This window comes from Sapajus apella, unplaced genomic scaffold (genome assembly GCF_009761245.1).
Source record: "Sapajus apella isolate SASKATOON/1434 unplaced genomic scaffold, GSC_monkey_1.0 scaffold30, whole genome shotgun sequence".
Taxonomy (NCBI): domain Eukaryota; kingdom Metazoa; phylum Chordata; class Mammalia; order Primates; family Cebidae; genus Sapajus; species Sapajus apella.
This window is the reverse complement of record NW_022436970.1, coordinates 7,983,044-8,008,090: the sequence shown is the minus strand read 5'-3', so window position 1 is coordinate 8,008,090 and position 25,047 is coordinate 7,983,044. Positions and strand designations below refer to the sequence as shown.

General features: G+C 36.4%; 1 protein-coding gene across 5 annotated transcripts in view; it reads left to right on the top strand.

Annotated features, from left to right (window-relative positions):
• PIGN (phosphatidylinositol glycan anchor biosynthesis class N) overlaps positions 1–25,047 on the top strand; it is a 143,156-nt gene that overhangs the window by 40,366 nt on the left and 77,743 nt on the right. For all 5 annotated transcript variants that reach the window (XM_032293665.1, XM_032293663.1, XM_032293662.1 and 2 more), the window contains 4 exons: positions 837–877; positions 3,604–3,663; positions 4,985–5,077; positions 6,071–6,126. In XM_032293665.1, the coding sequence (XP_032149556.1) occupies positions 837–877; positions 3,604–3,663; positions 4,985–5,077; positions 6,071–6,126 (250 nt within the window). The remainder of the gene's footprint in view (positions 1–836; positions 878–3,603; positions 3,664–4,984; positions 5,078–6,070; positions 6,127–25,047) is intronic.

Sequence of the window (25,047 nt, the reverse complement as noted above, 5' to 3'; positions counted from 1 at the left end):
CAAGAATCATCACAGAAGAAATGTATTTTTTCTCGTGAGTATTTAATAGCATACATTTTAGAGAAAGGGAATATGCATTTTTTCATCAACTGATTAGTGTGAATTTTTGGCAGCTGACTGATAGAGTCAGAAACATATTTTTAAGCTTTAATTAGCTTATTGAATGAAATTTTATCATAAAAATATCTTATTAACTCTTTTGGTAGTATATCCTAAAGCCATTAAATCAAGACTTGGTCTCCCATAATCACTTGTTTTGATATCTGTTTAATGCAATTTCTGAATTTATGTATAGAAAGACAGAAGATTGAGGCTCTCTTTGAAGGCAGTTTTAATAATAACTCAGTATACTCTGTTAACATTTGTGATTAGCAACTACAGGAATATCACAACTACAGTTTTAAGTGTTTTGGAAGCAACTGCCATCACAGAAAAAAAGAGAAGCTTGAATTAATTAACTTCCTATTAATTGCCTTAATAACTCTCTAGAACAGGATTGTAATGAGTTGTCAATGCTGACAGTTGTTACCATTGTGCTTTTTTACTTCCATCTTTCCTTCCTTAGCCTCTGATGTTTTGAAACTTATCTCCAAATGAGCATTTAAAAAGCTTAATAAATCATCATAGGAAACCAAATATTTACTTTTTGGTTATTTTTTTAGAAAATTCTTTAAAAAAATACACCTTTGCCTTCAAGCATGATTTTTATTCATTGGCTTAAAGTATACATTTCTAACACCTGTGTTTTCTGTAAGAATTGGCCACTCCTAAAAATAAAATGATTTACTCTTTTTTAAATCTTAACATCAGATCTTGTGTCTGATTATGTCTTTCAGAGTGGAGATTGGAGAACTGGAAGAGACTAGATGTCAATCAGGTATCATTTTTGATTTAATTACATTCAAATTTAATTTTGTCTTCTATAAGAGGTTTAGACAAGAACTATGAAAGATAGATAATATTGACAAAGTCTTTTTCAAAATATTTCGGTTACTAAAGGGAATTCTTTTAGCACAAATATATTAGCCCAACTAATCTCTCTTCTGGCAAAATAAACAAAACTTCAAGTGAAAATAAAAGACTTCTAAATAACACTGGATAGTTATTTGTTATGCAAATTGAAATTTACATGCCTATTAAATTTCTGTGGTTGCCTACCGATTGTATTGCTTACTTTAAGGAGAGATCTATTAAAGCTCCCATTATGCGTTTATTTTCTATAGTATGTCAGTTATCTTTTCTTCTTTGTTAACACATATTTCACCTTTACTTCTAATCAGTAGCCTTACAAATGCAATGGGTAAAGAAGTGATGAGAGTATAAATTACTCAGCTAGAAACCTTCTGTAGAGGAAAATATATAGCCAATCTGATAGACTAGTAGCATCGTATGTAAATATGAAGCACAGAATTATCATCTTCACTACTTGTAGAAGGTATAGCATCATCCGAATATGGCTTCCAAAGTGGCAGGAGTGTCTTGCCTTCCAGGTCACCACACAAGCTAAGATTCCTTACTGTGTTGGACAAACCAAGGTCTAGAGTCTCACTTTCAGGCCTATGGTTACAGAAACTTGTTGCTGCTCAGCATAAGAATAGTCTTCTCCCAGGATAGATGCGTATTACCCAAGTAAATGAACATGAACATATAAAGTCAGAATAGCAATTTATTAATTTGCAATTAAAAATCACTGTCAAAAAAACAGGAAAGACTTGAAGATCACAAAACAAGAATATCTCTTATTCATAGCCAGACTAGATCATAATCAGCAATTGAACATAGATTCAGTTATTGTTCTCTGAACTGTCAGTCTGTTGGCAAACACTCCTGCTTCAGATCTGCATCAAATGAGAATCTCTTCTATTCCTTCCTTCTACTAACACAGTGTTGTGTCTGTTGTGTGTTTCACCTCTGTACTAAGCGTAAAGATTTAATGGTGGGTAAAGGCAGACATAATCCCTGTCCTGGGAAGTTTATATTTTACGGGTAAGAACAGATATTAGTCAGTCTATTGTACAAATACATGTAAACTTGTAGCTGTAGTAGTTACTACAAAAGAGATTCGTGCAGCTGTAAAGTGGATGTATGTGGTAGACTGTGGTCAGCAAAAGTTTCCTGAAAAGTTGGATTGAACTGAGACTGATGAATTAGCAGGCCAAGGCAGTAGGAGAAGGGCTTTTCAGGTAGAGGAAGCATGTGCACCAAGTTCTGGTGAGAGGGTACATGGTGTATTAAAGGGTCTTGAAGAAAGCCGTTATACAGCAACAGAAACCGTGAGGTGGTGTGAAGCAGAAGAAGTGGGACACAGACCCTTCAGGGTCTAATGGGCCTTGTGAGCTGAACTCTGAAAGCCTGAAGAATCCTTGAAGAGTTTGAAGCCTAGAGAGTGACACGATCTGTTTTTTTGTGTGTGAAAGAATCCCCCTGGCTGCAGCATGGAGAACAGATGAGAGGTGGCCAACAGTGGATTCTGAGGGAAAGGGAAAAGGTGACTAGAAGGACTTTGGAGATTTCCAGCTTTCTGGAGGGTGGTACTTGGTAATGACAGTCTAAATAGTAGCAAGTGAGAAAGACTGAGAGCCTGGGAACAAACTTGGTGAATTCCAACTTGAAGTGAGTGACTAGAGAACGTATCTGAAAAGGAGGAGCCAGTGAAATCAAAGAAACTCAGCTGTGGGGTGTTGAGTCTAAGAAAGGAGTGGCCTATGCCATATCGCTAAGAGGTGTAGGAATGCCAGCAACAATTGCAGCTACCATTATCACAGGCTTATTATGTGCCAGGTACTTCATAAGTTTTATCTCATTTAATCCAACCGTAGCTCTGTAAGGGAAAAACTTGTATTTGTTTTTTTAACTACAATTGGAAGGTTAAAAAACCTGCCTGAGAATTTTAAACTGGGCATTCTGAATTCCAAGCACGTTGTTGCCTGAAAAATTATAAGGACTAATATAAACATAGTCAATTAAGTTTAGAAAATGGAGCTGTTAGCTCTCTTAGAGAGAGCAGTCTATGGAATGATAAGGGGTCAAAGTGAGTTACTGTGTGCAGAGGAGTGATGGGGAGATGAGGAAATGAAGACAGAAAAAATATGAACAACTCTTCAGAGAAATTGAACTTGAAGGGGAGATATCCAAAATGGTATTTGGGATCTTTCCACTAGAGTCTTTTCTGTGGTTCATGTCTTTTCTTTACATCACTGGCTGGTGAAACCTTCTGATAGATACTTTGTTTTTCTAGTTAATATATATATTTCTCCAGTTAAAGTCTACTCTTGATATTCATTTTATATCTAGATAAGGCATTCTTTGTGTATCACTGAAAAACTGTTGCATAAAGTGGTCAGATTCTTAGCTAATAGGCTATTTTTTTTGTTTTACTTACGGCTTTTAGTAGTGTCTTTTCAAAATTTTTCTTTATAGCTTCATATACCTCTAGCAAATGACACTTTTAGAGATTAGTATCTTTTTGGATTAAATAAATGTTTGAAGGTAACTCATTATAACAAGTATTATGGTTATATTCCAAAATATGGTTGCATTAAATTATTTAATTTCTTTGTTTATGTCCATAGACCTCTTATAATTGAGCTTTTTTATTTGTAGGCTGATATTGCACCATTGATGACTTCCCTTATTGGAGTTCCCTTTCCTCTTAATTCAGTGGTAAGGAATAAAATTTTATTATCAACTCTCAGTATATTTACATTTAGCACAGTCAAATGTAGTCTTTTTTATGTGTTTCTGAATTATCTTTTTTTTTTTTTTTGAGAGGGGTTCTTGCACTGTTGCCCAGGCTGGTCTTGAACTTCTGAGCTCAAGCAATCCTCCCATCTCAGCCTCCCAAGTGGGGGGGATTATAAGCATGCACCCCTGCTTCCAGCTTATATAATCCTTGATTATATTTAAAACTATATTTTCCTGTATATTTATATCTAAATATATAATACCTCATAATTGCTTGTGAATTATATTTTATAACAAGGAACATGAGCCAAATAGCTTTTCTTTAAATATTTTAGTTTTCTAAAATGTATACAATTTATATTCTTGTATTCTGGTTATAAGTATAGTAATATTTGTTACAAGCAGCAAAAACTGAGTTCATTTAAAGGGAAATTATTGAAAAGATATTAGTGATTTGCTGAAACAAAGTGGTGCTTGGAAACCAGGCTTGGAAATAATCAGGAACCAGGAGATCTGAAGACTTGAAAGAAGGAGCCACAGCCACGATCCCATGATAGTGCTGTTCTCAGGGCAGTGACCTGAGGGTAGACTAGCATTGTTCCTTAGTTTCTGACCCTTGACTGTCAAGAGTCAAATTCCAGATGGTCTAGCCCGGGTTATAATCAGCAGTCCCTGGATTATAAACCTAACATGCTGTATCTAATGGGTAAGATTTCTCAACAGAAAATCGCAATGCTGTTAAGAATGGGCCCTGGATACTGAAACACTGAAACATAACTACTTCAACCGGCGACTCTTACTGGCTCTTCAAAATTAAATGTACTCTTGAAAAATAATGTTATTTAACTCAGAATGCTGAGTAATATGAACCCGACAGTCATAGTGTGTGTGTGTATATATAATGATACAAAGTTTAGCAGAATAGTCCTTACTCTTACTATGTACAATACACTCTGATATGTCTGAAGTCTTTTGTTTTAAGTGTGCTGGCTGTGGCCCACCACAGTAATTGTTTTTTGTGTGTGAAGCACTGACTAGCACATAGTAGTCTCTCAACCAGTGCTAAGTGTTACTGAATTTAATTCATCTCTTGCTTTGCTTACCTTGATACATCTACTTTGTGAGAAAAAGTAATAGAACATCTTTCAGTTATAGCTTAAAAAATATTTTTCATTTAACTATTTCAGTACTTATTTGTCCGTATATGCCTTACCTTTATTGCTTTTAAGTCTGCTTTTCTTCGTAAGAATAACCTGAGCTATGTTAATACTAACAATCAGCTGGTGTTTGTTATTTGCAGGGAATCCTTCCTGTGGATTATCTTAACAACACTGATCTCTTCAAAGCAGAGAGCATGTTTACAAATGCAGTACAGATTCTTGAACAATTCAAGGTAAAAAAAAATTTAAAAAGGCACACATAAAAATGGACAATGCTACAATTTAAAAATTGAATATATTAAGTGAAAATATTTGATTTTGTGTTTTAACTATTTCCTATAATTTCTTTTTTTTTTTTTTTGAGATGGAGTTTTGCTCTTGTTACCCAGGATGGAGGTGCAATAGCACGATTTCGGCTAACCACAACCTCCGCCTCCTGGGTTCAAGCAATTCTCCTGCCTCAGCCTCCCAAGTAGCTGGGACTACAGACGTGCGCCACCATGCCCAGCTAATTTTTGTATTTTTAGTAGAGACGGGGCTTCACCATGTTGACCAGGATGGTCTTGATCTCTTGACCTCGTGATCCACCGTCCTCGGCCTCTCAAAGTGCTGGGATTATAGGTGTGAGCCACCATGCCTGGCCCCTATAATTTATCTTTAAATTTTATGTATTTGACTTGTGTTTCACATTTCTGAAGTGTAGATTCCGTGGCTCAGTGTGAGGGCATAACATTTCTTTGAGGAGTGTCACTGAATGTAAGATTATCACATATGCTTACAAAGACTACAAGTCAATTTTTAACTGTTAGAATTTGCCTCATAGAAGCAGTATCGGAGATTGCAACATTTCTTGTCATTCCATGTACATTATGATATTCCTTGAGAATTTAAAGACATGACCCTTTGACTAAAACCTACTGTTATTCTTAATGCTTTTAAGAATAAGCGGTTTGGCTTGTTTTGTTTTCAGAGTTAAGGAAGTACAGTTTTAATTACATTACAGTATGTTACTTTGCAAGATTGATATGTTTAATTTTCAGCTTATTGAGATAGAAATTATTAAATTTTTCTTTAAATATTTATGAAACAGTATAGTAATATAAAATTCCATTTATTTTCAATGTGGTTAACCATCCGTAAAGAATCATTTTAGTGGATGTTTATATTTCAAAATGAAATTCATTAATTTTTTTCTCATTTATAATATTTTCATACTTGGTTCCCAGGTGAAAATGACTCAGAAAAAAGAAGCTACTTTACCATTTTTGTTTACACCATTTAAGTAAGTCCCTTACATTTTTTTTATTAACTTGAAGGAAATAATTTTTCACTGAGTTTGCAATTTTTCATTGAGTGATAGGATTAGTTTACTTATGCAGTTTGCCTTTTTGTATGCTTTAGTGTAAACTCCAAATTGAAATCCTCTTCTATGACTGTTGTTAAATAATGAGCCGAGTGCTAGATACCTTTGAATGGCTGGAAGAGGGGTTGGGGGAATGGAGAGATCTATGAGAAATATTAAGGAGGTGAACTCCACAGGGCTTGATGTGTTGGCTAGGAAGGTGTGGGGGCAGGAAACAGGGTGACTTCCTGGTTCTTGGCTTGGTTGATTAGGAAGAGGCTGGTAACCTATGGCTTACTGAAAGAAGAACTAGTTTAAGAGACAAAGATGAATGTTACTAAATTGAACTTACATTTGAAGATATCAGTTAATTAATTAGAAAGTTGCGCATGGATCTCAGAAGATACGTGTTGCTTGTGAAGATTTTGAAGACATGAGAATAAAGATAGGCTGGACGTGGTAGCTCATGCCTGTAATCCCAGCACTTTGAGAGACTGAGGCAGGCAGATCTCTTGAGCTCAGTAGTTCGAGACCAGCATGGGCAACATGGTGAAATCCTGTCTCTGCTAAAAATATAAAAATTAGCCTAGCATAGTGGTGCATGCCTGTAGTCCCAGCTACTTGGGTGGCTGAGGCAGGAGAATTGCTTGAACCTGGGATGTGGAGGCTGCAGTAAGCCATGATCATGTCTCAGCACTCCAGCCTGGGCGACAGAGTGATACCCTGTCTTAAAAAAAAAAGGAATAAAGATTGTGGTGGTGGACTCTGTTACACATGTAGGAGGCTCTAGAATTGTGGGAGACGTCAACTCCTATTGGGTGGGTGTGTTAGAGTTCTCTGGAAGGCACAGGTAATAGGGTAGATGAAGATATGAAAGGGAGTTTATTAAGGAATATTGACTCACATGATCACAAGGTGATGTCCCAGAAAAAGCTGTCTGCAATATGAAGAGCAAAGAAGCCAGTCTGAGTCCCAAAACCTCAAAAGTAGGGAAGCTGTCAGTGCAGCCTTCAGTCTGTGGCCAAAGGCCCGAGAGCCCCTAGCAAACCACCGGTGTAAGTCCAAGAGTCCGAAAGCTCAAGAATTCGGAGTCCGATGTTAAGGGCAGGTAGCATTTGACACAGGAGAAGAATGAGGCTGGAAAACTCGGGAAGTCTGTCCATTCCACGTTCTTCTGCCTGCTTTATTCTAACTGTGCTGGCAGCTAATTAGATGGCGCCCACCCAGATTGAGGGTGGGTCTGCTTCTCCCACTCCACTGACTCAAAAGTTAATCTCCTTTGGCAATACTTTCACGGACGCACCCAGGAACCATACTTTGCATCCTTCAATCAAGTTGATACTCAGTATTAACTATCACAATAGGCAAAGAAGAGAGCCGGCTATGGTGAGCCGCAGATTTTGCTGTCCCAGGTCCGGGAAGATGTTTTCTTTGAATCAGGAAAGGGAAGATCTGGGTCACAGACCTGACTCTGCACTACTGACTGCATATGTGAGCCTGTATCTCTGAGGTTCACATTCAGTTAGCAAGGATTTTGCTACTGACCAATTAAATAGAAATTGTTTTATCTATGAGTTTTAAGGATGCGATGGAATGACTTCACTGGAATTATTTTTGACAACTTATGTTACACTAGTGTGATATTCATAAATTAGAAAGGTACTTGGGTGTGGTGGCTCACGCCTGTAATCCCAGAACTTTGGGAGGCCTAGGAGGGTGGATCACAAGGTCAGCAGTTCAAGACCAGCCTGGTCAATATGGCGAAACCCTGTCTCTACTAAAAATACAAAAATTAGCTGAGTGTGGTGGCTGGTATCTGTAGTTCCAGCTACTCGGGAGGCTGAGGCAGGAGAATCGCTTGAGCCTGGGAGGTGGAGGTTGCGGTGAGCCAAGATTGCGCCACTGCACTCTAGCCTGGGTGACAGACACTGCATCTCAAAAAAAAAAAAAGAAAAAGAAAGGCATAAATACTGTATTTATTGTATTACCCTCTGAATAATGTAGCTGTATACTTGAGTTTCTATGTGTGTATAGGAGAGTAAAAATAAAATGAAATTAGGATTTTGCAAGTTACAGTCATCTAAAATTGATTAAATGTATCGTTAGGATATTATTTGCATCTCTTATGCTAATTCTAATTTTCTTTTATTGTAGTATAGTAGAATTGAGATTTGTTAATGGAATTGGTTCTGAGGAATATGTAAGTGTTCATACCTTTTTCAAGAAATATTGGTTGAATAGTATGTGTTTTGTGGATATAGCAGTGAACAGGATAGACAAAGGCTTTGCATTCATAGGGTTTATTTGCATGGTAGCGGCACAGGCCAACTATAACCAAATAAAGAAGTGAATAAGAAATACATTATCAATTCATTTTATCAAGAAAATACACAGGCTGTTGAAAGTGAGAATAAGTAAGGGTTACTTTAGACCAGCCACTTTAGAAGGGCTGGTTAGGAGCCTGGCCAATGTGGTAAAACCCTGTCTCTGCCAAAAAATACAAAAATGAGCCAGGCATGGTGGCACCTCCCTGTAATTCCAGCTACTTGGGAGGCTGAAGCACGAGAATCGCTTGAACCCAGGAGGCAGAGGTTGCAGCAGTGAGCCAAGATCCCACCACTGCACTCCAGCCTGGGCAACAGAGTGAGACCCTGTTTCAAAAAAACAAGTGAAGAAAAAGGGAAAGGCTGGTTAGGGAAGGACTCTTCAGCAAGGGTTCAGGTACACACTGCCCCCACTTTTTCCACTTGGTTAGGGAAAGACTCTTCAGCAAGGGTTCAGGTACACACTGCCCCCACTTTTTCCACTTGGCATGGTAACTGATTATAAACTTCCCCTACTTTGATGTGCAGTGTCTGCCTGCACATACATATTTAGAGGTACTACTAGCTTTGTGTCCTCTGTGGGCCTGGCAGGATGGCTGATTTCCATGTGCTGGCTCACCCACCCTGGAGCATAGTGACCAGCCCTGCCTATAGACTTGGCTGGCTAAAAATCACCACTTGCTAAAAGCCTGCAGTATGACCAAAAAGATCTAAGATAACATGAGAAATGGACTCTTGAAGGCATATGAAATTCAAGGAACAGAACCAAGCCTAAAAACATTAAAATTCTCAAAATATTAAGGAACTATTGCATCTATAAAACAAAAGCAGCATTAACTTTGCAAAATGCAGAAAGGTGCACCAAATTCATTATAAGTAACTTTTACATTTAATAAATATTTCAAAAGAAGAATGCAGAAAAAAACTTAAAGATAAATTATACAAGAATGGCCCAAATGAGAGGCAGATTCTCTAAATTAGAATAGGAAGTGAGTAGACCTCAAGCTAAACAAAATGAATTTTAAGTAATAGATGGATTAGTAAGAAGCTGGAGGAAATTAAGGACATGATAGTATACATGGAAAGGTAGAAAGGATACATTTCTTCATGTGCCTCCCACCAAAAAGACAATGACAATCAGAAACTTAAGGGAAAAAGAAACATTTCAAACTTTATGAGAAAGTGTGCTTCAACTGTAAAGCACCTTCAGATGTGGCATGATTTTGAACTGTTGCTAGGAGTGTCAGAAAGGGAATTCATTTGAGCATTGTCACACGGATCAAGGCGCTAAATAGAGAAGATCTAATTGTAGCATAAAACTTTGTTTTTTAGTGAACAGTATTTAAATAGTCATGGTGATTTAAATATTGGTTTTCAGCTTTTAGAGCCCAATCCTTGGACAAAGCAGGGAAGAATGAATTATGATTACAGTGTAGAATGCAAATGTTACCAGCCTTGAAAATGTGCAAATGCAATTAACAGGTTGGAAGGCAGAGAGGGAAGGAAATGTACATGGAATAGTAGCGGTGCTATTGTTTTCATGAAATAGAATATGGAGAATTTAATCTTTAGTTGAATTAGTCAGAGGTTTAGGTATTAGATTATTAAAGTAACCAAGGTCGTCAAGAGGGTAGGTAAAAATGTGACATAGCCAAATTGAGTCAGGCAGAGAGCCAGAGACAACAGGCAGTCAGCAAAAAGTACCTCATCATCAAGTCAAAAAATAGTAGGAAGAGCATGTTTTTTAAAAATGTAGGCAACTACCAGAATAACTAAAAACAAACACATGTAAAAGTTTTTGGTCTGTGTTGGTGAATTAAGAAATGAAAAAATTATTATGTCATTGTGTACTCTTTGATTTTTTAAAAATATGTGCATACGTTGCTTTGATAAAACATTTTTTTAAATACGGTTATCAAAATAGATAGATATTCTAATCATTGGCACAAATTCAGAATATGTAATTGGAAAAAGATACTATTCATAATAGAAAGAAAATACCCAGCAATAAAGTAATGAGAAATGTATATTGTAGAGAAAGCTATCAAATTTTATTAAGGACATAAGAGACAATATAAATAAACAAATGTTGGATAGTACTGTTCAATATTATAAAAATGTCGATCCTCTCCACATTATTTGCTGAATATAGTATTACAACAAAAGGATTTGTGTGTAACTCAAAAACATAATTTTAAGATTTATATCAAAAATAAATTCTCAAGAATAGTTTAACTAATGTTGAGAAAGAAAACAAGATAAGAGATTTGCTCTGCTAGGTAACAAAACGTATTCTAAAACTATTATAACTATTTAAAAATGTAATATTGGTGCAGGCTAATCATATGGATTAGTGGAACTGATTAGTTTGTACATAAAGAGACAAGATTCATTTGTCTATAACATGCACCTTGACTTATGATGGGGTTACGTCCCAATAAACCAACCCATCCTAAGTTGAAAATATTGTAAGTGCGAAATGGATTGAATACACCTAACCTACTGAACATCATAGCTTAGTCTAGCTTACCTTAAATGAGCCCATAACACTTGCATTAGCCTACAGTTGGTCAAAATCATCTAACATAAAGCCTATTATACAATAAAGTATTGAATATCTCATGTAATTTATTGAATACTGTATTGAAAATGAAAAACAAGATGATTGTATGGGTACTCAAAGTATGCTTTCTACTGAGTACATATCACTTCCATGCTAGCCAAAAAATCCTAAGTCAAACTCTCTTAAGCTGGGGACTATCTGTATATGGGATTTGGTTTTGACTAAAGATTGTGTTTCAAATCAGTAAGAGAAAGATTTTTGCTAAGAAAATTAGCTATTCATTTGGAAAAAATAAGGCTAGCTCTTGTAACCTCATTTCATTCATAAAACTAAATTCCACATTGATTAAAGAACTAAATATTTAAAAATAAGTGAAAGTGTAAGGTCTATAAAATATAAGATTTAACAGTTACATATAAAAGATATTAGCTAGCATTGTAATCAGAACTTGATTTTATCATTATTATTATTTTTTATAGAGATGGGGTCTTCCTATGTTGTCCAAGCTTATCATGAACTCCTGGGCTCAAGCAATCCACCTGCTTTGGCCTCCCAAAGTGCTGGGATTACAGGCATAAGCTACTGTGCCTGGCCATAATCAGAATTTATTAATTATATTAGTTATATAAAATTGGAAAATACACCAGAGCCAGGTGGAATGCTAAATTGAAAATTATTTTTTTAATCATTTAGGGAGATCTGAACCACATAAATTATGTGTTAAATTATTTTTAAGAGTATTTACTTTTACCCATTAAAAAATTTTTATTCCTCCTTTGAAGTATTTTGAAATAGATGTATTTGAGGGCACTGACTAAGTGTTAGCTCTGCATTACAGGTCTTTAATGTTTGTTATTATCAGAAAAAACAGTTATCATCATTTGCTGAGTACCATTGACCCTTTATTTCTTTAGTCCAGTGTTTTTTTTTCACATCCACATTGTATGTTTCTTTTTGATCACTTTCGTATATGTACATAATGTCAGCCTATCTTCTTAGAAACTGTATAAAGTAAATATTGGCCCATAAACATAAAAGATGAAAGAATACTGTTGTCACACATACTTTTAGTAAAACAGATAACTCGGGTTCTTTTAATAAACTATTATGTTATAAAGTCTTTCCTTTTGTTAAATCATTTTTTTGTTCTTAGAAATATATTGTTCACTTGTCTATTCTTAATTTGAGAAAACTAGGACATTGGCATCTGAAAATGGATAGTATTAAAATTTTACTGACATGATTAATTTCACCAGCATCATTAGATTTTAGTTTAATAATATCTTCACCATTGCTTCCATTGTCTTGTTCAATCTTTTCTAGCATAGTTATGAGTAATTGGTGAATAATAAAATAATTCCTAGGGTAATGAAATAGCAAATGTTTCAGGACATAGGAAAAATAAAATTGCCAAGATTCTTTATCTTAGACTTGTAAAAGGGTCTAACAGGCCCATATGGCAATGGCATATCCTATTATTTTGCAAAAAATGAGAAAATCTTTTCTTTGATATTTTAAAGACCTCTAAAATAAAAGTCATAAAATATCTATTCTGACAAATAGAACTGCTAAAACAAAACAAAACCTAAAGCTAATAATTGGGTCCAGTAGACCCTGATGGTGTGCTAAACGATGACCAGCAGGTGGCGCTACATGACCAGGAGAAACATAAAAGGATCACCCATGTATAAAAGGAGGAAAAAACACTGTGTTTAAAAGTGTAGAGGCTGGAGTAAGACAAGAAATAATTTAAAAGAAAAAATGCCACAGAATAACAAAAAAGTAAAAAGCATCTCTTAGGAGATATCTTTGGGAGAAATATGGAATTAGGAAGGAGATGTATACCTTGCCAATAGAAGCAAAAGTATTTGTTATTTTTTTATTTGAAAATTATTATATATAGGAAACTTAAAGAAATTTTAACAAAAAATTGTATTTGCTACTAAAATGGCAACAGTATTTTGTTTCTCTAATAAAATTTGTTTCTTGTAGCTGATAAAGGTCCTTCTGTTAGATCAAATTTAAATACTAACTTGTATGTGAACCTTTCTACCAGTTTACCCATCTGATTTACCATTTATAAGAAACATAATTTTCTGCTTCAAAACTGAAATGTATCTTTAAAAAAAAACTTTTGTGCATCACATACATACATAGAAAAATATTTATTCACTTATGACGTGACGGTTGATGTGATTCTTTATCATTGATCATGCTAAAGGAATGAAAATTATTCTAGAGATAAATTTCTATTCTGCTTTTTCTGTCCTTATACTCTTAAAATATTTTTCCCTTTAAATGGACAGTCTAAAAAGCAGTGGACAAGTATCGCTAAAATTTTAGGTCATGTGTAGATGCAAGTAGAAAAAAACTGTAACAAGAATCAGAGTAAGAAAGGGCAACATTTTAGGGAGATCTTGTCCTCTAAACACTTGTTGACCCTGAGTAATCGATAAAATCCTTGATAATCCTAAAATGTGGTTTATTTTATTCTATGGTATTCAAGTAACCATGAAAATGAATAGTAACAATTACAGCAAAGTAATGTGCGCATATTAAGACAATATTTATTTCTCTCCTTTTTTAACTTAAATATAACATGTTGGTTATAGACTCTTTTAAAACTTGATATTTTCAACAAAAACATTATTGTCAATAAAGGAAATGTTTCCTCACAAATTACTCTGTAGAATATTGTATTTCAAGCATGTTGCTTTTTAAGTTAATATTCCATTCGTTTATTCATATCTGTAACTATGCATAGATTAAAGGGAAAATGAACAATAAATAGTAAAACCATCACTTTTCCTTTTGGGCAATTTGAATTTGGGCGGTTGATAGGAAGATATATTAGTTTTCTAGGGTTGCCATAACAAACTACACAACCTACATGGCTTAGCATAACAGAAATACATTCTTTCACAGTTCTAGAGAATAAAGTCCAAAATGAAGGCTAGAAGTCCAAAATCAAGGTGTCACCAGGATCATGCTCCCTCCAAAGGTTCTAGAGCAGAATAGTCCCTTGCCTCTACCTAGCTTCTGGGGGCTGCAAACAATCCTTGATTTCCCTGGCTTGTAGCTGTATCATTCCACTCTCTCTGTCTGTCATCATGTGGTCTTCCTTGTGTCTCTGTCTCCAGATCTCCCTCTCAAGTACACCAGTCACTAGATTTAAGATTCACCCTAATTTAGTGTTAATGTGCTTAAGCTTGATGTCTACAAAGACGTTATTTCAAAATCAGGCCACATTCCCAGATACCAGGAGTTAGGATCTTTTTGGGGGACACAATTAACTCTCAACATAAGTCAGTAGTTTATATCTGTCATTATTTCTGCCATTGCAGAGTAATTATCTACAATGCTTTGTTGATTCACTTAACCATTATTGGTTGTTTTCCTACTGTGTCCCAGGCACTGTACTGGATGTTGGGAAAGATAGACATAGTGCCTGTCCTTGGACTCAAAGTCTGATGGGAACATGTAGACAGCATAGTAAATGATACAGCATGATAAGGGACAGCTCAATGTATTGTGAGTGACAGTTCGTTTTTGTAAAAACACTTGAGGAACACCATACCCACAGATGAGGGATGCAAATTTATAGGAAGTAGGGAAGTTAAACAAGACAACTTCAGTGAAAGCGGTGTTCGGAAGAGGACATTTGATTTGTTGATAACTCAGAGAGCAGCTGAGATGGAGATGCAAGAAGTCTTCAGCTCACCACACTTCTGAGGTAGTAAAACCCAATAGACCATCCTTCATTAACTTGACACTAATTGCTGTGGGCTGCAGTGGGTCTGAGACAAGTAAGAATGTGGACTTACATTCCCACCTAGGATAGGTAGATAGGTAAGAAGGTGGGAGAGTATGGTGCATCACTTTTACCTGTTGACAGGTAAGAAGGTGGAAAACTATGGCAGTGATGTCCTAGCAAGAGGCTCAGCTCTGAGAGGGAGAAAACTCCCTTTAAGCTTTTGCCAATTTCAGTGGTAAAAATACTCTCACCCTCATCAGTTGCAAGGTACCAAGGATGATGCAACTAGAGAAAGGGAAGAGTTGTACACCATCTGCTCTTGGGAGCTGGTGTGAGCAGGCCTCAGCATGCTGCTGAGGGAGGGAGAGAGGGGCATAAGGAATTTGAGGCAAGAGAGAAAGCCAGGGGTTGACAGCTGATAGAAAGTGTTTTCCAATGTTTGTTTTGGATTGTCCTTGGGAAGGAATTTTGTAGTGAGTGGGGAGATCTGTATTTCATTGGAAACGTCTTTGTATATTTATGTTTTAATATTTCTTTATGGTGACTTCTTATTTTAAAGCCACATAGAAGAAATTCAATAGTTTTTTTTTTTTTTTGGCCTTACATTTTTCATGTTAAATATATTAAAGAAAATGCATTTTAGCTAAGGGACAGTGGATGCAAATGCAATAATAAAATATTATAGCCATCTAGAGATAATGGGCTTATAGAACTTAATGAATATTTTAAACATTTTATTAAAATAATTTAATGACTCAAAACCCACTTTGGTAATGCGAAAACAAAGGATAATTTTTTTTTTCTCATATCAACCTAAATGAACTCTTCCACCCTTTCTTTTCTTTTTGTCTTGATCTCTATGGCTGCATGTAAATATCCAGCTGTGCCCTGAGCCAACATTGTATCTGTGCAGCGATTCTGGAGTTGGGTACTTTTTCTCTTGATCTCTTAGGGACCCCATCTGTTCTAAAGTTCCTTGTTTAAATGTAAAATACCCTCTGTGGCCCAGGGGTTTTAATTATGTTACTAGCTCTGCGGTCTGATCATTTAGGAGTTTCTTTGGCATTCCTCCTGGCTGGCCTCCAGCCATTTCTTTGTTTATACTTTTTACTGCAAGCAAATCTTGTCATCTCCAAAGATGATTTCTCTGAAAGCCCTCAGTTTGCCACACCAGTAACAAGTATCCGAAAGGAGGGGTAGAAAATAATCAAATCCTTTCCCCAAGTTTGAAATTCAGGAATTTTACATTTTTGGTTGTAATGTCATGAATAGTATAGTGATTTTTTTTAATGTATAGTTGTTTTATATATGATATTTTAAAATTCAAGAATAACTTGTGTGGGAATTATAAGATATTTTTGACATTTTAAAAGTGGGACTAAAAAATATTTTAGAAGATAAATATCCTAAGCCAAGAGTTAGAAAATTCCATAAGGATTTTTTGGTATGTTTGTTGAGATGTTTTCCATGTGTAATTACCCATGCATTTTCTTGTTGGGAGAATAGTTCCATATATTTTAATTGCCATTTCCATCATCAGTCCTATCCTTTCCTTCCACTTGTTATGTATATTTGTTATAGCCTGGTTAATTGGGCAAAATGCTACAGAATATAGGTCCCAGCTACTCAGGAGGCTGATGTGGGAGGATCGCTAGAGCCTAGGAGGTCAAGGCTACAGTGAACCTCAATCATGCCAATACATTCCAGCCTGGGTGAACAAGCAATACCCTTTCTCAAAAAAAAAAAAAAAAAAAAAAAGACTGTTGAAGTTGTTCAAGCAAATGATGAAGTCTTGCACCATTACTTTCCTCATGACTACCTGCTCACAATTATTATGTACTTAGTGTATGCAAGGCACTGTTTTAAATAATTTACCACTGTTAGCTCATTTAATTCTTACAACAGCCCTATATGGTGGGTACAGTTATTACAGATACCTTGGCTACAGTGGTTTGACTTAGGCTTTTTCAACTTTATGATGGTGTGAAAGCTATCCGCATTCAGTAGAAACCATCCTTCAGTTACTGTGTTCAATGAATTTATTTATTTTATTATAAAATAGGCTTTGGTTAGATAATTTTGTCAAACTGTATCCTTATATATTCTGAGTACATTTAAGATAGGCTAGGCTAAGTTATGATATTCAATAGGTTAGGTGTATTAAATGGACCTTGACTTAAGATATTTTCAACTTATGGTGGGTTCTTTGGGATGTAGCCTTGTCATAAGTTGAGGAGCACCTGTAATCCCATTTTCACATGAGGAAATTGAATCAGAAAGATACTTTCCCCAAACAACAGAATTAGTAGACATTGAAGCTAAGATGAAACCCAGGCAGTCTGGCACAGAATCCATCACTAACCAGGTTAAGATATATCCTGCCCAGTGTCCTTGGGAAATGTTGCTTTAGCATTGATAAGAGAGGAATGGAAGGAAGTTAGGAATTTAAAATATAATGGAGGTTAAATCATTAAGCCCCAAGCAATGGCCAGGTGTAAGCGAAAGGGGAAAGGTTGAAGTGTGAAATTTCCTGTTTTGAGAGATGTTGGACATCTCAGGAGAAGGGGCAAGTTCACTTGTGGATCTGCTGAGTTTGAGCTGTCTGTAGAACAGCATCATCTGTGTACTGTACAGACAATTGGAAATCTGAGTCTAAGGGCCAGGAGCACGAATCGGGCTCTAAATATAGATTTTGGAAATTATCTATATACTAGTGTTAATTGATGCGGTGAGACTGGGTGAAGTCCCTAAGTTAAGTATACTAGAGGCAGGAATATTGGGCAAGGACAGAGAGAAAGCATAAGAAATGCTAATATTGTTTTTCCCTATTTTTACATTTCGTAAAATGGATTTTTAACACATGATGAAACTGGGATGCAGAGACTTTAAAAAGTTCACATGAAGCTTCTAAGCACATGTAAGCATTTCATTACAGTGATTTGTATGCTCCTTGATCATAGTTTACACTAGTTCTTTTGTTCCAGCCTAATAAATCACTCAGAACCTGTAACATAATTTTCTGTGGTAAAATTTTAGAAAAATGACATAAACTTGTCAGTTTGTAAACACTATAGTGTTTACCATGAATTCGTGGTGTCAATATTTAGTTTATTTGGGTGAATGTAGAAAAATGCATTGATCACTAGAAAGGTATAATAAATTAATCATTATTTAAATTTTATATATGTTGAAAGAATCTTCTTAGAACGAACAGGTAAAGTCTTACTGGTATTTTGTGGTATATATCATAATATTTTTGAAACTGCTTTGGTTTGTTAATAAATATAGAAACTGCATGGGCGAAAAACAAATACGATGACTGATCCAGATAGCCTTGTTTTCAGATTTTTTTCTCATGCTGTGTTAATTGCAAATTGTTATAAAATTGAGTTACTAAAACCCTTAATGGGTTCTAGTAATTACCAGCTAGCAAGTCAGAAAACTTATAACTTTATTGTATTTCAAAATTGTTATTAAGATTTTCCAAATTATTCTTTGTGAGTATTATATGATGTCATGAAAACACTGATTTCTCAAGTGTACTCAAGAGACATTAATATCTCACTAGGGAGCATTTACAAGCACAACTAGTTTATTATTCTATTATGTAATTGTATAGAGATGAATTTATCTGTCATCTTTGACTTATGGAGATTTGAGTAAGCCTTTATTTTAAAGAATAATTTCACCATTGTAGGACTTTAAGAATGAAAGTCATTATACCATGATTACATTAAAGGAATGTGGGTTATAATATTTATAACTATCCCAGAAAGGTGAGTTTACCCAATTTTAAAATATTTAGGGATATTTCACTTTTATAGCTTTATTTAACATCCCATTTTAAAGCAAGACTTAATTTCAAACACAACCTTAGTATTTATCAAAGAAAAACAACTTCAAGTTAGAAATACTTTTTTCCACTTTTGAAATCAGCAAAAAAGATTTTTATATGATTATGTTGCTAAATGGACACAAATTGCTGTTGGTAGTATACATGTATATAATTAGCCTTAGAGAGTAAATTCCGCACAATTGAGAACCTTAAAGTATTTAAAATATTTAACCAAGCAATTTTATCATTTGATACAGAACTTCAGGATGTGAATGTGAAAAAGTATTTGCCCCAGGGTATTATTCATCCTAGGATTGCTTCTAATCAAAAAATAAGGAAAACCATTTAATTGAACAATAATAATATGTCTACTAGATGGACTATGCAACCATTAAACATTTTTTCTGATTTCAGGTACTAGGATGTTTTTGAATAATGTTTATAATATAATCATAAACAAAATGCAACTTATGAAGTTACACATTTAGTATGATTACAACTACACTAAAAATCTGTGTGTGTGTGTGTATGTGTGTGTGTGTGTGTGTGTATGTAAAGGGAATTTAACCAAAAATGCTAATGTTAGTAAGATGTGTTGTGTTCTGGCAGCAATTTTTATTTTTTACTTATTCTTTTTTGTATTTAATTATTACAAATAATTACATGTTTTTTGATGAGAAAAATATTTTTATAAGAGAAGCATTTCTGTAATTTACACTTTTCTGAAATAGGTTTACATAAAGGCACATAAAGAGACACAAAGTTTTTTAGCAAAGAAAAATAGGCAAAATGTAAAATAAATTTTGCCTGTTTTCCCATGCACACACACTGAAAGGAAACACAAAAAAATTTTAAAGCATGTTGGAGAAAGCCCTAAAGCATATGATATCTGGCATTTGAAGAAGTACAGGAAGAGCAAAAGAGAGCAATAGGCAGGGGCCAGATCTCTCCTCGTAGGCAGGTTCAGTATTTGTACTTTGTTCTCAAAGTAGTGTATTTTAAGGCATGGTCAGGTTTGCATTTTACACATAGCATTCACAGTTACCTGTGAGTTATGTGAAGCAGGTTTTCCTCCACTTTATAAGTAATAAGCCTGAGACAGTGGACGATCCAAGATTGCCAAATAGGAACAGCTCTGGATTGCAGTTCCCAGCGAAAACGCAGAGAGTGAGTGATCACCGCATTTCCAAACGAATTTTTTCTGCCCACAGACCAGGAGATTCCCAGGCAGAAAAGTGCCACAAGTCTCCAGCATGGCTGTTTCAGCTGGTACAGTGGGTCTCCGCACAAAAACTCACACAAATCTGGGTACTGTTTCAACTGGCGACTGGAATGCCTGGGAGACAGAGTCGCCTGTTCAACTGAAGAACAGGGGGCTGAAACGGAGCCAGGTAATCTGGCTCGGCTGGTCCCACCGCCACAAAGACCAGAAATCTGAAACGCTCTGGATTGAGAGTTTCACAGCAAGCAAAGCTGGATCTGGGATGGTCCAGCTCTGTAAGGGGAAGGGCGTCCACCTTTACCGAGGCAGTTCGCCACTACCGAGGCAGTTCAAATTATACCCCTGTAAATGAAACTGCAAGGAAGTTCACACAGCAGCTAAGCAGAGTCCACAGCAGCTCAGCAACACCTCTGCTGGCAGACTGTGACTAGGCAACCTCCTCACTGGGCAGGGCATCTCTGAAAAAAGGCAGCAGAATGACAGGAATTTATAAATAAAGCCCCACCTTCCCGGGACAGAGCACCTGGGAAAAAAGCGGTTATGAGTTCCACTGCAGCAGACTTAAACGTACCTGCTCAGCAGCTCTGAACAGAACAACGGAGCTCACAGCTCAGCACTTGAGCTCCTACAAGGGACAGACTCTCTCCTCAAGCAGCTCCCCAATGCCTGTGTAATCAAGGAGACACCTCATACAGCAGAGCACAGGCTGACATCTGGCGGGTATCCTTCTGGGACAAAGATAACAGAAGAAGAAACTGGCAGTAACCCTTACTATTCTGCAGCCACTGCAGGTGATACCCAGGCAAGCAGGGTCTGGAGTGGACCTTCAGGAGTCCTAAGGCAGGGGGCCCTGACTGTTAGAAAGAAAACTAAGAAACAGAAGTAACTTCATCAGCAACAAAAAGGATGTCCACTCAGAGATCCCATCTGAAAGTCACCAACCACAAAGACCACAGGTAGATAAATCTACAAAGATGGGAAGAAACCAGTGCAAAAGGATGAAAACACCCAAAACCAGAACGCCTCTCCTCCAAGGGATCACAACTCCTCACCAGCAAGGGAACAAGGCTGGATGGAGAATGAGTCTGATGAATTGACAGAAACAGGCTTTAGAGGTGGGTAATAACAAACTTTTCTGAGCTAAAAGATCATGTTCTAACCCAATGCAAAGAAACTAAGAACCTTGGAAAAAGGTTTGACGAAATGCTAATGAGAATAAACAGCTTAGAGAGGAATATAAATGAATTGATGGAGCTGAAAAACACAACACAAGAACTTTGTGAAGCATATACAAGTTTCAATAGCTGAATCGACCAAGCAGAAGAAAGGATATCAGAGATTGAAGATCAACTCAATGAAATAAAATGAGAAGGCAAGATTAGAGGGAAAAAAAGTAAAAAGAAATGAACAAAGCCTCCAAGAAATATGGGATTATGTGAAAAGACCTAATCTACGTTTGATAGGTGTACCTGAACGTGACGGAGAGAATGAATCTAAGCTGGAAAACATTCTTCAGGATGTTATCCAGGAGAACTTCCCCAACCTAGAAAGGCAGACCAACATTCAAGTCCAGGAAATACAGAGAAATACACCACAAAGATACTCCTCAAGAAGAGCAACCCCAAGGCACATAATTGTCAGATTCACCAGGGTTGAAATGAAGGAAAAAATGCTAAGGGCAGCCAGAGAGAAAGGTTGGGTTACCCTCAAAGGGAAGCCCGTCAGACTCACAGCGGATCTCTCAGCAGAAACCCTACAAGCCAGAAGAGAATGGGGGCCAGTATTCAACATCCTTGAAGAAAAGAGCTTTCAATCTAGAATTTCATATCCAGCCATACTAAGCTTCATAAGCGAGGGGAAATAAAATCCTTTATGAACGAGCAATTGCTCAGGGATTTCATCACCATCAGGCCTGCTTTACAAGAGTTCCTGAAAGAAGCACTAAACATAGAAAAGAACAACCAGTACCAGCCACTCCAAAATCATACCAAATGGTAAAAAGCATTGACACAATGAATAAACTGCATCAACTAATGGACAAAACAACCAGCTAGGGGGATCAAATTCACACATAACAATATTAACCTTAAATGTAAATGGGTTAAATGCCCCAATCAAAAGACACAGACTTGTAAATTGAATAAAAAACCAAAACCCATTGGTGTGCTGTATCCAGGAAACCCATCTCACATGCAAGGATTCACATAGGCTCAAAATAAAGGGATGGAGGAAGACCTACCAAGCGAATGGAGAGCAAAAATAAGCAGGAGTTGCAGTCCTCACCTCTGATAAAATAGACTTTAAACCAACAAAGATCAAAAGTGACAAAGAAGGGCATTACATAATGGTAAAAGGATCAATGCAACAAGAAGAGCTAATGATCCTAAATATATATGTGCCCAATACAGGAGCACCCAGATACATACAGCAAGTACTTAATGACCTACAAAGAGACTTAGACTCACACAATAACAGTGGGAGACTTTCACACTCCACTGTCAATATTACACAGATCAACAAGACAGAAAATTAACCAAGATATCCAGGACTTGAACTCAGACCTGGACGAAGCAAACCTAATAGACTTTTAAAGAACTCTCCACCCCAAATCCACAGAATATACATTCTTCTCAGCACCACATCACATCTGCTCTAAAACTGACCACATAATTGGAAGTAAATCACTCCTCAGCAAATGCAAAAGAACGGCAATCATAACAAACATTCTCTCAGACCACAGTGCAATCAGATTAGAACTCAGAATTCAGAAACTAACTCAGAACCGCACAACTTCATGGAAACTGAACAAGGGGCTCTTGAATGTTGACTGGATAAACAATAAAATGAAAGCAGAAATAAAGATGTTCTTTGAAACCAACGGGAACAAAGACACAACGTACCAGAATCTCTGGGACACATTTAAAGCAGTGTCTAGAGGAAAATTTATAGCAATAAATGCCCACATGAGAAACAAGGAAAGACCTAAAATTGACACCCTATCATCAAAATTGAAAGAGCTAGAGGAGCAAGATCAAAAAAACTCAAAACCTAGCAGAAGACAAGAAATAACTAAGATCAGAGCAGAACTGGAGGAGATAGAGACACAAAAAACCCTTCAAAAAGTCAATAAATCCGGGAGCTGGTTTTTTGAAAAGATCAACAAAATAGACCACTAGCCAAATTAATAAAAAAGGAAACTGGGAATAATCAAATAGATGCAATAAAAAACGATAAAGGGGATATCACTGTAGATTCCACAGAAATACAAACCACCATCAGAGATTACTGCAAACAACTCTATGCACACAAACCAGTAAACCTGGAAGAAATTGATAAATTCCTGGACACTTGCACCCTCCCAAGCCTAAACCAGAAAGAAGTTGAAACCCTGAAAAGACCAATATCCAGGGCTGAAGTTGAGGCAGCATTTAATAGCCTACCAATCAAAAAAAGCCCAGGTCCAGATGGGTTCACAGCCAAATTCTACCAGACGTACAAAGAGGAGCTGGTACCACTCCTTCTAAAACTATTCCAAAAAATCCAAAAAGAGGGCACCCTCCCCAGATCATTTTATGAGACCAACATCATCCTGATACCAAAAACCGGCAGTGACTCAGCAAGAAAAGAAAACTTCAGGCCAGTATCCATGATAAACATAGTTGCAAACATCTTCAATAAGATACTGGCAAACCGATTGCAACAGCACATCAAAAAGCTTCTCCGTCACCATCAAGTAGGCTTCATCCTGGGGATGCAGGGCTGGTTCAACATACACAGGTCTATAAACGTAATTCACCACATAAACAGAACCAAAGATAAAAACCACATGATTATCTCAATAGATACAGAGAAGGTTTTCAACAAAATTCAGCAGCCCTTTATGCTAAAAACTCTCAATAAACTAGGTATCGACAGAATGTATCTCAAAATAATAAAAGCTATTTACAACAAACCCACAGCCAATATCATACTGAATGGGCAAAAACTGGAAGCATTCCCTTTGAAATCTGGCACTAGACAAGGATGCCCTCTCTCACCACTCCTATTCAATATGGTATTGGAAGTTCTAGCCAGAGCACTCAAACAAGAAAAATAAGTAAAGGATATTCAGTTAGGAAAGGAGGAAGTCAAATTGTCTCTGTTTGCAGACGACATGATTGTATATTTAGAAGTCCCCATTGTCTCAGCCCAAAATTTCCTTAAACTGATAAGCAACTTCAGCAAAGTCTCAAGATACAAAATCAATGTGCAAAAATCACAAGCATTCCTATACAACGGACTTAAAGAGAGCCAAATCAAGAACGAACTGCCATTCACAATTGCTACAAAGAGAATAAAATACCTAGGAGTACAACTAACAAAGAATGTAAAGGACCTCTTCAAGGAGAACTACAAACCGCTGCTCAAGGAAATAAGAGAGGACACAAACAGATGGAGAAACATTCCATGCTCATGGTTAGGAAGAATCAATTTCATGAAAATGGCCATACTGCCCAAAGTAATTTATAGATTCAACGCTATCCCCATCAAGCTACCAATGACCTTCTTCACAGAACTGGAAAAAACCACCTTAAACTTCATATGGAACCAAAAGAGAGCCTGCATAGCCAAGTGGATTTAAAGCAAAAAGAACAAAGCTGCAGGCATCACACTACCTGACTTCAAATAATGCAAGGAAGTGAAGTAGAAATTTAGCTTATGTGAGTAACCTAGGAATTTTAGTTTGAAAATTTTCTTTGTAAAATTGATACATTATGTACATATTTTAGGGGTACATGATACATTCATATAAACAGGGAAATTGGGATGTCCGTTACCTTAAATAGTTATCTTTTCGGTACTCCAGGAACTTTTCAATTATTCTGTTCAGCTATTTTGAAATGTACAATAGATTAATGTTAACCATAGTCATTTTACTGCTGTCTTGAACACCAGGTCTTATTTCTTCTATCAAACTGTATTATTTATACTCATTAATCAGCCTCTCTTCATTGCCTTTCCCCTCTACTCTTCTCGCCTCTGGTAACCACCAGTCTACTCTCTCCTCCTCATGTACTGTTGGTGGGAATGTAAATTAGTACAGCCACAGTGGAAGACAGTATGGAGGGTCCTCAAAACTAAATATAGAACTACCATGTGATCCAGCAATTCCATTTCTAGGTA